At 43.4% G+C, this 15,713-nt stretch overlaps 1 protein-coding gene across 2 annotated transcripts in view; it reads right to left on the bottom strand.

Annotated features, from left to right (window-relative positions):
• The window catches only part of LOC146185899 (kin of IRRE-like protein 2), a 463,934-nt gene that overhangs the window by 29,676 nt on the left and 418,545 nt on the right, over positions 1-15,713 (bottom strand). For both annotated transcript variants that reach the window (XM_084606837.1, XM_084606836.1), the window contains exons 7-9: positions 15,307-15,497; positions 8,905-9,040; positions 6,837-6,950 (exon numbers count right to left, since the gene is read on the bottom strand). In XM_084606837.1, coding sequence (XP_084462963.1) covers positions 6,837-6,950; positions 8,905-9,040; positions 15,307-15,497 — 441 coding nt within the window. The remainder of the gene's footprint in view (positions 1-6,836; positions 6,951-8,904; positions 9,041-15,306; positions 15,498-15,713) is intronic.

The following is a 15,713-nucleotide window of genomic DNA, read 5'->3' as shown; positions in this document are numbered from 1 at the left end:
CTGGGTTACAAAGCCAAACTATTTGCCAGAGACAGAAAGAATAATGAGTAACAATGGTTAAAGAGACAGCCGCTCCCCTAGTGCCTTTAGATAAAAAGGCCGGCTTCTCCTAATGGAAATACCAAGTCATTTGCTCTACTTGAATATCAACACTACCACGAGTTCGGTGCAATGGCTTCGTTGCCCTGATGTCAATACTTTCCCATACAAAGAAGCATGATCGCCGCGGCATTTAAAATGATGAACGACACGCTATCCTGGATTCAATGCGTGAACATTTCTATTGAGACAGAGCATGCTTTATATCGTGTGTCCGGTAAATGAACCAACTTTCTTCTAAACCAACATGTCAACAAAATTAGGAGACGCTTAAGCTTCATATTTAAGGGTATGACGCGATAGCGTTTCACACAAAAGAACGATTCTTTTTTTTTCACATTCCACTTTTTTTTTTCATACATCGGCATTTAGCATCAGCAAATATCGGCTTTTCGGTCTTAGCAGTTTTTGAAGGATTTTTTTCATTTTTATCATTAACTTCAATGAATGAGTTGGTCAATTAGACACTCTAAATTTTCTTAATTAGCATCATCGAGCGTTGGTTTCTCAATCTGAGCATTGTTACACCCTTTGACCCCCTTTTTCAATCTTTTTTCATTTATTCGATTCATCAAGTAATCACAGGTTACTCGTCATCGCCTATCACACATAAATGGATAATCAATCGCTAAAACCACGCATTACCCCGACAAACTTTTTACGCAGCCTCCAATTATTTCCGAGACACGCTGCCGACGCCGCCGACGGCTTCTTGATCGAATGAGTTGTATAAGCTGTCACTTAAGATACACAACAACAAGCCTTCTATCCCTCTTATGTAGACTTTACCTTACCTATTAATACTAGAAGAGGACAAGCTGTCGGGCTAGTTGGTTTTCTATAGTTTTTGCAGCGCGTAGCCGGACAAGGACAAAGACGGAGGAACACGTAAGACGCACAGGCGCATCTTTGTCCTTGCCCGGCTACGCGCTGCAAAAACTATTAATGCTACGCTGTCAATAATGACGTCCCGATCACTCTTCAGGGTTTGAAAAGTTTTACCCGAATAGGGTCTTCTGCAGCCTTGCCTGAAAGTGAATTCACCTATTTGAGCAACTAAGCGATTTGTTTCGTTGTCATAAAGAGACTCGCATAGTAAAGTGGCGCGCACACCGAGCCGGACGACCTTTTAGCTGCTAGCATTTCAAGCTTGCCAGTAGTGAAGTTTACAATTGGCACGCAGGCTCTACTATGGTTGATTGATTGATTGATTGATTGATTGATTGATTGATTGATTGATTGATTGATTGATTGATTGATTGATTGAATTTTTTATTGAGTCCATCGGCTACATATGCAATGTCGTTTGGATAAGGGTATTCGCGGAAGACGAGCATATGACAACGTAGTAAAGTTGCGGCCGGAAAGGCTGCTTCAGACGAAGTAGGTAGGTGCTAGTGAGAAGTCTTCAAGCAAAAAAATCGCGAAAAATAAAAACCACTGAACGACAGATTAGGCATGAATGTAAAAAAAAGGACATAATTATATAACAAAAAAATATAACAGAAATAATACTCACCTGGCACATTGATGAAACAAATCATATGCCGTGCATAACGAGTTCGGCCGAGGGTGGTCTTGCAGGCAAGACATGCAAAACGAACCTGCTTTGTTTCTCATCGCTTGGTAAACGGAGGAATGCCCTGAGCGATGCGGGTTGTTTGGAAGAACAGAGTGCACAAAACAACAACACAAATTTCATGCGTTCGAAAACACCAACGCACTTCCCTCGTTCTTAGTAAGAGTGCTTATAGAAAAAAAAAATCCAAAGGAACCACGTGCTTCAATCGCATATAACACATAAACGTAAACCGCAAGAAGTAAACAATATAAAAGTAACAAAAAAGAGACGTGCATTAATTAAGACACCATATGCGCGCTATGTTGACAGACGCACGGCATCATGCGGGTATCGAGCGTACAGAAAGAAGTGCGGCCGATCAAATGAAAGAATGAATAAAGGCTCTGTGTCTGCTGAAGCATATCAGCATTCTTTTTTTTTTTTTCGTGGCGCTTGCCTAAAAAAAAAAAAAAAAAAAAAAAAGAAATAGAGATGTCCGAAGCGATTGCATTGGATCTCACTCGTTCAGAATGAAACCTTTTCCTGAACCTTCAGATCTCACTCGTAGTTACGCCGCTGCTACAAAATGAGGCAAAAAGAGTCATATTTCGCTCACGTGTGTATTCAGCCACCATTATTTTGAACAACCATTGATGCTCGCCTTACGATGCTCATAACACATATCAGTAGAATAGAAATAAAACCTGCCATAATTTTCCGGCCACTGCCATACGCGGACACACGTGGCTATCATTCATACAAAAACTGATTCTTGAGCATTATGTACCCTAACAGCTATAAAAGGTAAACTTGTGCTCGTCAGTGCAGTATGTGCTTTAACGAAACCTCCACTTTCTTGGGCATGTAACGATTGAATGCAGAGAAACACGCAGAAATGCACAGAATCGGTTCTCCGTGTCTGATTTCCATCTCTCAGCACACTTGGTTGCCTTTTCAACTGATTCGACTTCTTTGCGAGCTCAGAAGTTTTCCTCTGTTTCGTTAGGCTTGTGAAATTCCAGCCGATGCAGCTGCAGTTTCAGTCAGTTGAGATAATCGCGCGTTATTCGACTTCACCGTTTACGGTTACAACTGCGCCATTTATAGCCAAAGAATGAATACTGCTGCGCCCTAACATAAGGCAGAAAGGCCGAATTTTTGCCTGTCTGGGCCCGAGGCCGTTAATTTTCGCGGCCAAACAGAAAAGCCTCATTTCAGGCAGAAATTCGCCAATTTAGCTTGCATTTCAGAACTTGGCACAATCCCGTGAAAAATAAAACGGTGTCTCCAAGGCAAGCAACGCCTGCCATCGACCTAAACGGTCGTGCTGGCGCAGCCTTGTGTCACCTCAACTAACATCTCGCGTTCGCCGGCCTACTTCGACGAGATAGCTTTGATTTTTCAGAGCTGAGCAGGAAACAGGACGTTTCAAGCTGAACGAAACGCAGAGAATGCTCTATTTTGTCTCATTTATTTCTTACCTCGCCGATCCCCCTTTTGAATGTGCCACCGCGCAGGTCCAGGCGAATTGACACAGTTACCGCTCAACAAATTCCCCATAACAAAATGTGCTCCTTCTGAGAAGGTATTGCAAGCGTCAACGCCCACAAGTCACACAGAGTGCGAAAGAAGCACAGAGCGTCAGTAGTTACAAAATGCACCTAGTGGGGCCCCTCCAAGTGTTTCAAACTGAGCGCGCTATTTGCCATTTAAATGGCACGCGCGCGCAGCGCGACTGCGCATGGACGAAGTGTCAGTCGCGGAGGCGACATGTCATCGGCGCGGCAGCGAGGGTAGCTGAGGGTTGGCGAGCGGCACGGTTGGCGAGCGGCACGGTTGGCGAGGTTGGCGAGCGGCACGGGCCGGCCGGGTGTATGCATGGAGGGTGGAGCGAAGCCCTGCCTGGAAGACTGAAGCGGTGTCTCCTGAGATGGATTAAGCATTTTTTTTGGGTGAGTTTCTGGCACCATGTCGTAGCGCCCTATTCGAGCCGCAGTGCGTTTTACCTTGCTGCGCTGAAGCCTTGACCCTCGTTCTACTTTAAACCTTGACGTTGCTTTGTCGCGAGTCTCGACCGCATGATTTGCTGCGCTGCAGAGTTCGACGCTTTCTGCGTAAGGTGCTTCTTGTTTATCCGGAATAAACCGCTGCTTTTATACAGACTGGATTTATCACTCGTTGGGCAAGACCATGGACTATGTACCCGTTCTCTAGAAGGGCACCACTTTTCACGAAACAACTGCACAACAACTATCATCAAAGCGCATAATGCCTTTATGCGCCTTGCGTGAGAATATAGTGCTTGTAAATTACAGAGGAAGGGCACTTGAAAACAAAGGTTTTTTTTCAACAGTTCGTTCCAAGTGACACTTCAACGTAGCCTGATTCAAAACGGAATTACAGGCCAGAAATTTGCAGCCCCATCTATTTATGTTGCGCAGGAATGGCTCCGTAGTTGCTTAGCCGCGAGTTGTGCTTTGTTTCTTTGTACGTTTTCCTCGCTGAGATGAGGGCCGGAAGAATTCACAAAATGCGCCTGCGGCACTTACAAGCATCAAATTTTGAGCGTAACAAAAAAAAAATTATTTTCTAATGATATTCGCGTGCGCGACGATCGCTAGCGGTGACGCCGCAGCTGGGCAAAGCGAGAAGCAAACATTTAATCTCAAGCGTCAAATTTTCTTTTCTATGCGACGTCCCCCAAGCAGAAACCGGAGAAGATATTGCTCGTGCGTCTTCGAAGCCTCGAGCAGTATTCCGCGCAGATTGCTTCAATGTGAGCCTAGCAGAAGGAAGCCAGTCGGACGGCGAGCGATATTCTCTGCCTGGTGTCGCTTCCTCGAGATAGAGATGGGTTCCGGTATTAAAATGTGACGCGCTGCAGAGACGGAAATGACACAAAGCAATAAGGCAACACGCACTGGAAAATGCATTCGGAAATGCTGGCTTGATACTGGTGATCCAAAATGCATAACCTCGGTTTCAGGGAACGCAGAATACGTTGCGTTGGAACGTACATATAGCCTGTATTTCAAGAAAAAGAAAGAAAAGAAAGACCATATTTTACGCCAGACTCCTATTTCGTCCGCGACATCAAAAGTGGGGCACGAGAGAGGACGGGGAGAGTGACGATGTAGGGTTCGGCCCTGGTGGGTCGAAACATGCCAAACAAAGTTGTACCAGAGGCAATTCTACTGCTTACAAATAAATCCGAAGTCAATTTTATACTTGCATATGAAATCCCTCAGAGGCAAAAGTGCAGTTAATAAAGGTTACTATAATATGCATCATTGCGCAAAAGCTGAGCACACGAAGAGCAATGCCTTCGGCAGACATAACGGCTAAAGATACCTAACATTTGTCATATACGCAACAGCACAGCCCCGCACTTGCGATGTAATTGGGTTAAACCGCAGTATATAAATATTATACCTGAACAGGAGCGTCAGCTTAAATATGAAATTTGTTCACTGTGAATGCATTCGCATAGCAGCCTTTCACTGCATGGTTATCGGTATGCTTCGCATTCAATTTTAAGCTTGCTCGAGCAGTGGAGGACTATACGCGCCGTCTGGTGCGAGCACATATAATGCAAATAAGCAAGTTAGGAATTTCAGCTATTTTCTGTATCTTATTATCTCGGAATTAATTTTGTAGGCTATAATATTTGCAGCTGTTTACAAAACTATCGGTGTTTCCAGCAATGTCCACGTAAAATCTGAAAAATATATTAATGGCCCTTCAGTCGCGTAAGTCATGAAGGTCTCACATCATTTTCCAAATTTGCTTATGCCTTAAATAGCAGAAAAAAGAGGTTAATGAATAAGAAACATAGTGTGTAAAAAAGAACGTCATTGACAAAATACTCAACTGCTCAAGCAAGGACCACAGGAACATTATCCCGTGTTTTACAAAACAAAAACAACACTGCTCATGACTGCATATTATATGCTAATGAGGTCATTATAAAAGTCACAAAAGCTGCCAATTAAAGATGTGCAGGCAATATCAGTCTTTTTGTAAGGCTTTCCTTTGGTTCTTAAAGTTGTTTTATTTTCTCGACGAAAAATGATTAACTTAAGTATAGGTGACCACTCAACCCATTCCCATTTGGGTGCAGACACCATATATCGTTTGGGTATGTCCCTTTGTCGCCTTGCTTCCCCACATTGTCTTCAGAGATGAACATATGTTCCATTCAACACAAAACGTCCATGTATGTACAGTATTTGTACCACTCTATACAGTTCCTGTGTGCAAGAAACAAAAGAGAATGACAAAATTTAGCCTAGGGGAAAAGCTAAAACTCTACTTTTACTTTGCTAAAAGCATTCAAGGGTAACTTTACTTGATCTGGACAATCATATAAAGTTTGAGAAGTTTTCTTTTCAGCTGACATTAATGAGCATAAAAAAACAACTTATTGGATTTGTTTGAATCTAGTACAATATACAAAGAATAATACTTACCATTTAAGTTTTGTCCAAACCATACATTTTCACACCTATCTGTTTGTAACATGTGCAGGCCTGAATAAACCCATCCGAACTCAATTAAATATCAATTCTATCAAGCGGTGTGAGTCCCTTATTCAGCATTCTCCCCTGCCCATCACCCCAAACCCCTGGACTATTCATCAACAATTTGCATTTGATTTAGTTAACACTTGATGGCTTCAATTGACATCCGCGTAGCTAGTAGGAAGAAAAAAAAGTAGATCTGGCTATTTTCTTTTTTTGTTTATTGGCAAATGTACTCTGAGTTTTGTAAACATCATTACAGAAAATAAACTTACAGTTTCACTTAGCTGCCGTTACTTGGCCTGTATATTCAAGTGTAAGCTGTGTTTTCCCTCATTTATGAACATTACCAAGTCCTTGCATATTTATGTTGTCTTGGCACTCCATGACCTTGCGGCCTGGTGATTATGGACACAAGAAAGTAAATGTGGTCAGAGTATTTTTAATATATGTCAGAGACTGTTTAAAAGAATGAATTCGCAGGTCCCATGTGAGAGGCATAAAACAAAGCAAGAAAACTTGCAACAGAACTCCCAGAAGGCAAAACATTTTTTTCTCACTTATACTTCACTAATTATAGCACAGCTACTGAGAAGTTTTTAAAGTTGTAATAAATTGTTACATTGGTCACATGCGAAACGAGTTGCGGTACTCACGTCTGAAACACATCTTCTCGGACCTCACGAGGTACACGAAGAGGGTTAGGAAGACAATAAGGAAGACGACGCCACCCACAGCTATAGCAATGACCAACGTCATAGCCAGTGGTTCTGCAAAAACAAAGAAAAAAGAATTTCAGGTATTAGTACTCTGTACTAAAATAATCTGATATCAGGATGTATCGCAAATTTCATATCAAAAGTGTTGCCTTTAAAATGTTTTGGGGGTGTCATGACAAAAGGTAGCATCATCGTGAACAATTTATATAAAATGTCATTATCCAAACAGCATTCTTTCAGATAGGAGTTCAGACCTTCTATTAGAATGCAGGTCAAAAAAGCTACTCCCTACAATGAAATTCGAGCGATGTTCAGTAATTAGCCAAAAAGCAACGCAGTTCTTGAATAACACCTATTTCCCTATAATGTGCATAGACTGACAAAAAGAGAAGTGTTTGAAGCCACGAGTTTTTATATCCTTTAGAGGAAAAGTAACGAAAACGAGTTTGCTTTTCTTGTTTACACATGCAATCTTCCTCATTTATTGCGAGCTCCAAACATGCTAAATAAAGCAAGTTTAAGGAAACTATCTCATTATCTAAACTCTGGCGAACACAACAGATATCGTTTGAACTTCGTTATAAAAGTGGCCAGTGGCATCGCACAAAGGGTGAGCCAGAATTCGAGATCATTCTCTTTTATAATTTGTTTAAAAGAATAAAAAAAGCAAACTGAAGCTGCTACAGCTTGTTAGCTACCAAATAATCTAAAGGTGCCAAGAAAGATAAGCTTCGTTACGTATCATTAACCTTCTTTTTTCCCCTTATATACAGAGCTGCAACTGTATATCTTTCTTACATTTTATGCTTTGCAAGTTATAAGTGTATTATGACGCAAAACATAATAGAAAATATCTCGCGCACCAATTAATATGCTCTATTCAAAAGTCATCAGTTGTCTAGCTACAAATTAATTTTCAAAAAAATTAGAGTGTCGAATATTAGAACTCACGGAAAGTAACAGAGCCTTAGGCATATTCTCGAACTTCGATTAAAAATATTTTCGAAGGTTCAGACTCTCCAGCTCTCAGAAGTCGGACTTTAAAACGGAGCTCAACGTTTATAGCTGAATAACGACAACGCTTATTAAAAGTTATGGCTAGAGTTTAGTAAAGGATGAATTTGCATAATAACCATTTACGGCTGCTAACGCAGAAATTCAAAGGACGCAAATGGAGCAAAATTGGTGGATTAATAAGGTTTCAAAAACATTGTGGGAAAAGCTCTTTGATAAAGCTTAACATTAAAGACGCATCTGCCAGCACTAGCACTCCTAGACTCATTTGAGCTTATTAGGCACGTCTGGCGCACCAGCCTCTATGTTCAGGCCAGGCAGCAAATTACGCAGCATTTTGCTTCCACATTGCTGACATCCGCTAGTCGCGCTTGGTTTAGAGTGGCTAACAATTTATCTGGAAGCTTAAGTGATATTAAGGTACCGTTAGATTATCTAAAGAAGACAAATTGCCCGCAAAAATTTCACAAAATATATGCGCACTGAGGCGCCGACAACCCGAAACACTGCCTGCAGCAAAATTTGTTGCTCTGTGCCTTTCAGGTTAAAGAAGTACCTTTGCCGTCTAGTTAAATGTGCGACTGCAACACAAATACCAAATGCACACTGCCGGTAATAAACCAAATATTCAATTATATTTAACCCAAGAATGTAGTCATTCCGCGTCGCAGAAAAAAAAAGGTTCGTGAATTAGTAACAACACTTTGCTATCAAACGCCAGCCGTGAAAAGCTCCACCTTCCGTAACAGTTCAAAAAGGTCAAGTTTCTACTCGATCCTGATAGATTCTATTCACTAACGGCAAGAAGAAGCTGGCTGAAAGCGCCAATTTGAACCATCTATACTGTTATTCTGATATTTAGCTGAGTTCAAGCTTCACTAAACACCTCCGGTACTTGAGCGAGTTACCGCCCTGCTGTTATTAACGCCACTGACTTAAGACCAAGCAATGCTTGCATTGAAAACCGTTATTTCAGCCAGTTGATACGCACCCTTGACTTCTAAGGCCACCGAGTAAGAAGTCTTGCCCTTTCCGTTGTCCACGAACAACGTGAATTTGCGGGAGTCGTCGCTCTCGACCTTCTGGATGAGCAGGCGAGACTCGTAGCAGTCCTCGAGCTCTTCGTCCTGGACCACAAAGTAAAAGAAAACAATAGCAGAAAATCAAATCTTTCCAGCGACTTGGTGAAAGAAAAAAATAAATCACTTGAGTAAGACTGTGTTCTTCCTGCTGTGGGCGGAGCTGGCCAAGTACTATCGGGGACAAAAGTCTATATACCACAAAAACTGCAACCAAAGCGCATAACTTTCGTATCGAACACTAGTCTCAAGCCATACTTGTCGATGTGAAAGTTGGATTTCAGTTCTTTCATGTGTTAAACGCACGCCTCTCAACCCTTCCCTCCAATGACGTGAAATGTGCCGCACTGAAATGGAATTTAAAAAAAATTATTGGGGTCACAACAGCTTCTTCTTTAAGGCTATGCGCGATAACTTAGGCTAACAACCCACATATAAAGCCCCACTTTAACCGAGCCATACGAACGTGCCTATAGGTATGCGTTCATTCAGCTTGGTTAGGCGGGGCTCGGGGTGACGTATCTGGCTCAGAATGCAAGAATCCTGGCAGATTGACTCTTGTATCACCCACAAATATGAAAGTTGAGACCTGGTTGGAAGCTCCTGCAGAGCGTAATGTCAGGCAACCCTACGTGCAGTCAGTTCGCGGTCATGACAGCTTTCAGCTACCAGCTGCCGCCTGCCAGCGCCATGTTTTTTTGCTCACAACGTCGTCGTCGACGACAACCCCAACGTCGGATTTTCTAGTGAACGGGGAATCTAACGCTGCAGCGTTATTACTAGTAGCAGTATCTGGAAGTTAGGATTTCCTAGTATTTTATCGGTAAGACATTCATTACAGTTGATACTGAACCAGATTTATTGATAGGCTCTGGCAAGTCTTCTCAAACTATCGAAGAGCATGAATAATGCTTGCGCAGTCACACTACGTAAGAAATACGACCACACAAGCTAAATAATATTCAAAGCATTGCAACTGCGACAAATGCGTCAGCACACTTCGCGACCTGACCTGCTCCGGTTTCAGCGTGATCGTCCGTTAAAACTTATTCCCATTAGTTTTTAGTTGAAATTTCACATATAACGACATATAGGCATTTTGCATGAATGAACAGAGCGTTAAAAAAGTGTGACTGCTAAATTAAAAATAAGCCTTGCAGCGCCACCTCCCGACTGAGAAAATGTGCACCTTGCGAAGAAAATATTTTTTTCCGAGTGAAATTTCAGCAGTACGCAACGACGTTCATGATTTTTTTTTACGCCACGTATAATGTAGGCCAAATGTTTCAGTAACCAGCCGGAAACGCCAAAGTGAGCGAAGGTTTTGGATAAATCAAAGGGCTGAGCAAAATAGAAAAGAAAAGTGCATGCAGCCTTGGCACGTGAGAAAGTAGCTGACTCAGGAGAATACGTTCCGGCACTTAAACGTGCCCCAGCGATGTCTGACCTGCTGAATCAACGAAGTAAAACTTTTTGCTGAACTACTCTGCAAAACTTAACATGGCGTCACACGCCAGCAAGCTCCTCACGAGAATATTTTGCCGTGAATTTTTACTTTTTCTGCCCTTGTAACATATTGAAAATCTTGTGAGCCCGGCGCACGCATATATTGCCAAAACATTTTATCCGGATCGCGAGGATGACAAAACACGTACCGCGACAATAAGAACAGAAATTTAAAGAGGAGGAGTGCGGAAAAAAGCTTCGTTCTTCCTTAGAAAGTCAACAGGGCGGATTTTAATCTCTTCCCACTTCCTTGGCACGCCACCGGGAAGAGCTTGCGCGGCGATGAATTATTCATGGCCAGCGAGAAAGCAGTGTGGCTGACTCCGCGTGCTAGTTGAACGTGAACAAATCTCGGGTTTCTCAACATTCGTCCCTAAGCCTCTCACACCCGGAATTCCCAACTCGGAGAAAGGAAAAGAAGAAAGGAAACCCAAAGAGACAACGCGGGATGAGCCAGGCCACAAGCAAAATGCCAAAAACAACGTAAACACTACACTGCATGCGCACAAATGCGAACAAGTCGTGTACGTTCATCGATTGAAATGCGAAATCCCCATTTCCGTCAGAGCGCAGTGCTGACAAGATACGCTTTTTTTAGTGTCGCTAGGCGCACGCGCGGCTTAAAAAGAAGACATTACTTATTAATCTATATTTGTAATGAATAAATTCAAAACAAAGGACGCTGCTCGTCCCAATTCAAATGGGCGTATATTTTGAGCTCGTCTTAGGGACAGACACTATGTTCATAAAATCTGCAGCAGGATCAAATTCAGAGCCCTAAGCAACGGAATGACGATTATAATTATGCCGAATAAGCGCATAAAAGAAGGCAGTACAACATTCAGAGAAACATGATCTCAAAAACGGTTCTTCTCCTCCATCATGCAGTAGTACATAGGTACTCAGTAAACTTTATTCGCTTTCATCCTTGGTCTGTAGTCTCGGCCGTATATTCACAGAACATAATATTCACCGCTGCGCAAAAAGTATGCCATGCGTGGGAAGTTCACGCTCTCGAACTGAGGCTTGGCGAAAACAATCATGTCTCGGCTGCTCATGGTACACTGCTAAGGTTGTGCTAATGGCAGGATATGAGCCGAATGTTCACGGTTTCGTGCGAACGATGCACCAATGGGACAGCAATGTCGGCTGCTTATGCGTTCGTTAGTTTTGGTCAGTTTTGGTCTCGGATGATATGAGATCCTTAGGCGTGGCAGCACACTACAGATGTTAAACCTCGTTACTGTTTCTAGGCAACAAAGCACTTTTCGGCCCAAGCTGACGCATCTCATGTGTAAGTTCACAAAGATGGGAGTAACTTTGGACATTTCAGGATGATCGAGGCGCCCTTGTACTGTGTGACGTCAGTGTACGTTAAAGACACTCTATGGGGTCGATAGTATTCGCAGCAAGGGCGCTAAGCGGGAATAGTTGGAGCATGCCGATCGCAAGTGCGCGCAATTCGAAGTGCGCGTCATGATCACTGCAACGCGCTATAAGCGGACGTCCCGATACCGCCATTCTTTATACGCTCATAATGCGATCAGTTTCACTTTGGTGCGGCAAAAGAAAAAAAAAGGAGTTTCTCGCACTGCAGGGATTTACGAAATAATTTTATCTTGGTTACAAAAAGTGACATGGCATCCTCTCCCAAGGCTTCGAACTAGACATTGACACTAACGAATCGAATGCGTTATAATTCAATGCTGTGGGTTCATTTTAGCTAATTAGAACAGATCTTACCATGAATGTGTCTATAGCGGATGAGAGGCCGTTGCTGAAACTTTTTGCTTTCTATAGGGTGCACCCCCTACTTCAAGAAATTTCGGACGTATTCGCTGAAACACCCGGCATATAAGCGCATAAGTTCAGCTATTTTCAAAGCCCATTCACAAGCCAAACATTTGGACTGTTTTAATAAAAAACTCCATGAGGACACAATAAAAACGATTTTTTCACTTTAACCCACACACTTCTTTTGCAGCCCAGCGCACGAACGTAAATCAAGCGGTTCAAATTTTTTCATGTAATGTTTTCACTTAAGATTCTAGGCTTAACGAAGATTCTGCTTTCATTACGCGCTAGAGCTACACGCAGTGCAAATTCAAACACAACGATCCAATTCACAAGAAAGAGGAGATAAGTGAAAAGCGGAGATGTTAACCTAGAGAAAAAGTTAACCGCTTTTGCTACCGCGCACTAGGGGAGCGGAATGTCAAGCTAGAAGGAAGAAATACGGTCAGTGGCAATTATTGCTTTGCAAATAACACGGCGCGACGGACGAGGACGGACAAAGAAGGTACACAAACGACAGAACTGACGCCTCGCGTGCGTGCTTTCTTTGTCCTCGTCCGTAGCGCCGTAATATTTGTGACTCAAAATGAACTAACCCAAACAAGAGTTATACTTGACAATTATTGTGCAGCCTATCCTGCTGACGCGATGCCGGCAACAAACAGAGTGCGGGGATCTTCGTTTCCATCACAAGGCGTGGAACAAGACTCCCAGCTCGCGTCGTAGGGATTGCCTTTTGGCACACTATGCAAGGAATACTTGAACGGCCATGCAATGACAACCAAATAGCGCGGTTCGTAAATGCGACACCAAGCCACATCCGACACGGAAAAGTTGCTTGATGCCGCGGTATGCCAGAATTAAGACGGATCAACAGCACAGGGTTTGCGAATCATAGACGTCTGTTTGGAAACTGGCCAGGGCTAGTGCGATACTCGGCCAAAATGTTCGAAGCTTGCTCTCCGCGTGTACTCTCGAAATTGAGATCGACACTCAGTCGCGGTCGAGTGTGCAGTTTGCGCGTTCTCGTCCTCGCGGTGATAGCTTGCGATGTCACTGTTGTCTGGCAGCCATTAGGGGAGTATGTCAGGTTCTTCCTTAATGGCAGATAGATGTCCGCTTGGATTTCCGCGAACTGCTGGTCGACGGATCTGCTGCGAAAAATACCTTGTAAGCTTTGGAAGGGCTGGTATTGAGCCAGTCAAAGCAGACCACTGCTGGGAGCTTCCATGAGTGATACACTCAGGCTGACACGCGGAGAATTTCAACGTTCTTTCGTGAGGTCTGGCGAGATGTATTTACTGTGAGTACCGTCGTTCTTAGACGGAAGATCACAGAGCCCAGCCCATAGACAGGGTTAACCGAGCCGTCTTGCGAAGATGTGCAACTGGAGTCCGCGGTTATCATGGAAATATTCCAGTAGCCTGCAGCAATGCTCTCGGAGGTAAAACGGCCTTTTACATCTAGCAGATATGAAAAGAAGCACAGGAGGTTTATAGGCTCCACATTTGAGAGGACGGTTTTGATCGTGGCGAGTGTCAACCGGGTAGCAGAACAGATTGCCGCCAATCATATTTACAGTCAATATACGTGGCTTGGTATTGTGAATGCCGACAACAATAAATCCGAGACATGTGTCGAATGTGTGCGCTGGGGTTGTCTATCGCAATGTAGGTAATGTTTGGACGCTGCTGGACAATTAGTACGACTGCGGTCTTAGAGACATATATTTCGGCGTTCAAGAAAAGTCCAGACAGCATGCACTCGATAGCGTTGTAGTGCTCTATTCTTTGGTTGACGTACTGTTTCCAACTACTCAGACGCTGTACTGAGCGAATCATATGAATAAATCATTGCTGGGATGGACCATTCACTGCAATCACGCTCCCAGCGAGTTTCCCCCAAGAAAGGAAAGAATGTGAGCAATCGCTTTCAGCTTCTTCTTCATGTATAATATATGGGGCTTACGAAATATGCAGATCAGTCACTCCGAACAAGCGATGTCTTTTTTCGTATTCCAATTCGGTTACTATAGCAATCTTAATACCCGAAAAAGAATAAGATTTAACAGCCATCGCTGTAGCTTAGTTAGGAAGAGAGTGAAATCCTGAGGTCGTTAGTTCGATCCCAGCAGCAACGTATTGTTTTTACTTCCACTTTGCATTAAGGCAAATATTTTTCACCCTTATATGATTACAGTACCAAATCATGCCAACAGTAGAAATTAACAAAAAAGTATTCTTGGCCTCACTGACTGTCAGGTTCTTTTGCCTGTGCACTAACAAACCCGATCACTTTTCCTACATTCGTATCCAAATGCCGGTATTTCGTCAAGCTATATTTGGTAACACTCCAGGTACCCTTAAGTGTGTGCAAGCGTCATACTTTCTACCGCTCCGCTAGTGCAGGCAACCAATGCAACCGCATAGTATGATGCGATGTCAAGTAGTGACTTACCTCCTTTCATGAGTAGTGCGAGATGAGAGGACTACCACTCGTTAACGGCTGGGTGGTAATCATACCATGAGTTTTTGAAATGACTGCAAAGTGCACCTCGAGGTTGGAAAGCGCAGAATCACCCTATTATCTTCCAACAGTCTTTCAACGGATATGCAGTTACCGGATGGTCATCAGCTGGTTTCTGACTCTTGGATGCTTTCAAGGCTTGCTTCACTCATTTCGCTGTTACCAGCGGAACACCCGAATGCACTGCGCTACTTCTGTTCTTATTATTTTCCTGATTACTTCGGCTACAACATAATTTTGTGCAGGATTCCTTGGTGAGATTAGCGCAGCTATATCTAGTCCATATTGGTGGTCACACGCTGCCCTTCTTCACTCGTACCTTCTGCATCGGATTTTTATCCCATGCCTAGTTCCTTCTCGACTCGTTTTCGGCTGCCTCCGCTATTTATAGCATGCCCGATTCTCTCAATAAGATACTGTCGATTGCTTAGCGCTTATTGTTTGTTCCAGAAGTGAGCAGAGAGTAAGGGCGAAGTTGCGCATCTCACCGACAGCAGGGGCTCGGCCACGAAACGTCCGAGGGCACTGCCCGTCTTGAGCTTGTAGGAGCCCCAGCTCCAGAAGGTCTCCACTGGTTTGGGGTCGGCGCAGAACACCACCGTTACCGCAGCATCTTCCTCCTTGCTCGCCTCCACCACGGCCCGCGTCTTGCTGCTCTCAAGCATCACCTGCGGCGGGCCTGCGATACACAGAAAAACGGAAAGAACAAAAAAATATCAGGCAGGTGTCAGACTAGTGTTGAGAGGGCATCAACGCCCGAAATCTATGTTAACACAACCAACCTAGTTCTTGAAAAGTCCCTTAATGCGTTATGCGCTCCTTTCTGTATAGTCCTGCAGAGCTCCCTTTAGATAAACTTGGTTACCATCAATTTCATTGAGAACATATACCATGC

This window comes from Amblyomma maculatum, chromosome 6, assembly GCF_055883805.1.
Source record: "Amblyomma maculatum isolate TAMU_Amacu chromosome 6, ASM5588380v1, whole genome shotgun sequence".
NCBI classification, from domain to species: domain Eukaryota; kingdom Metazoa; phylum Arthropoda; class Arachnida; order Ixodida; family Ixodidae; genus Amblyomma; species Amblyomma maculatum.
Note: the sequence above shows the minus strand (reverse complement) of the source record. Positions and strands in the feature narration are given on the sequence as shown.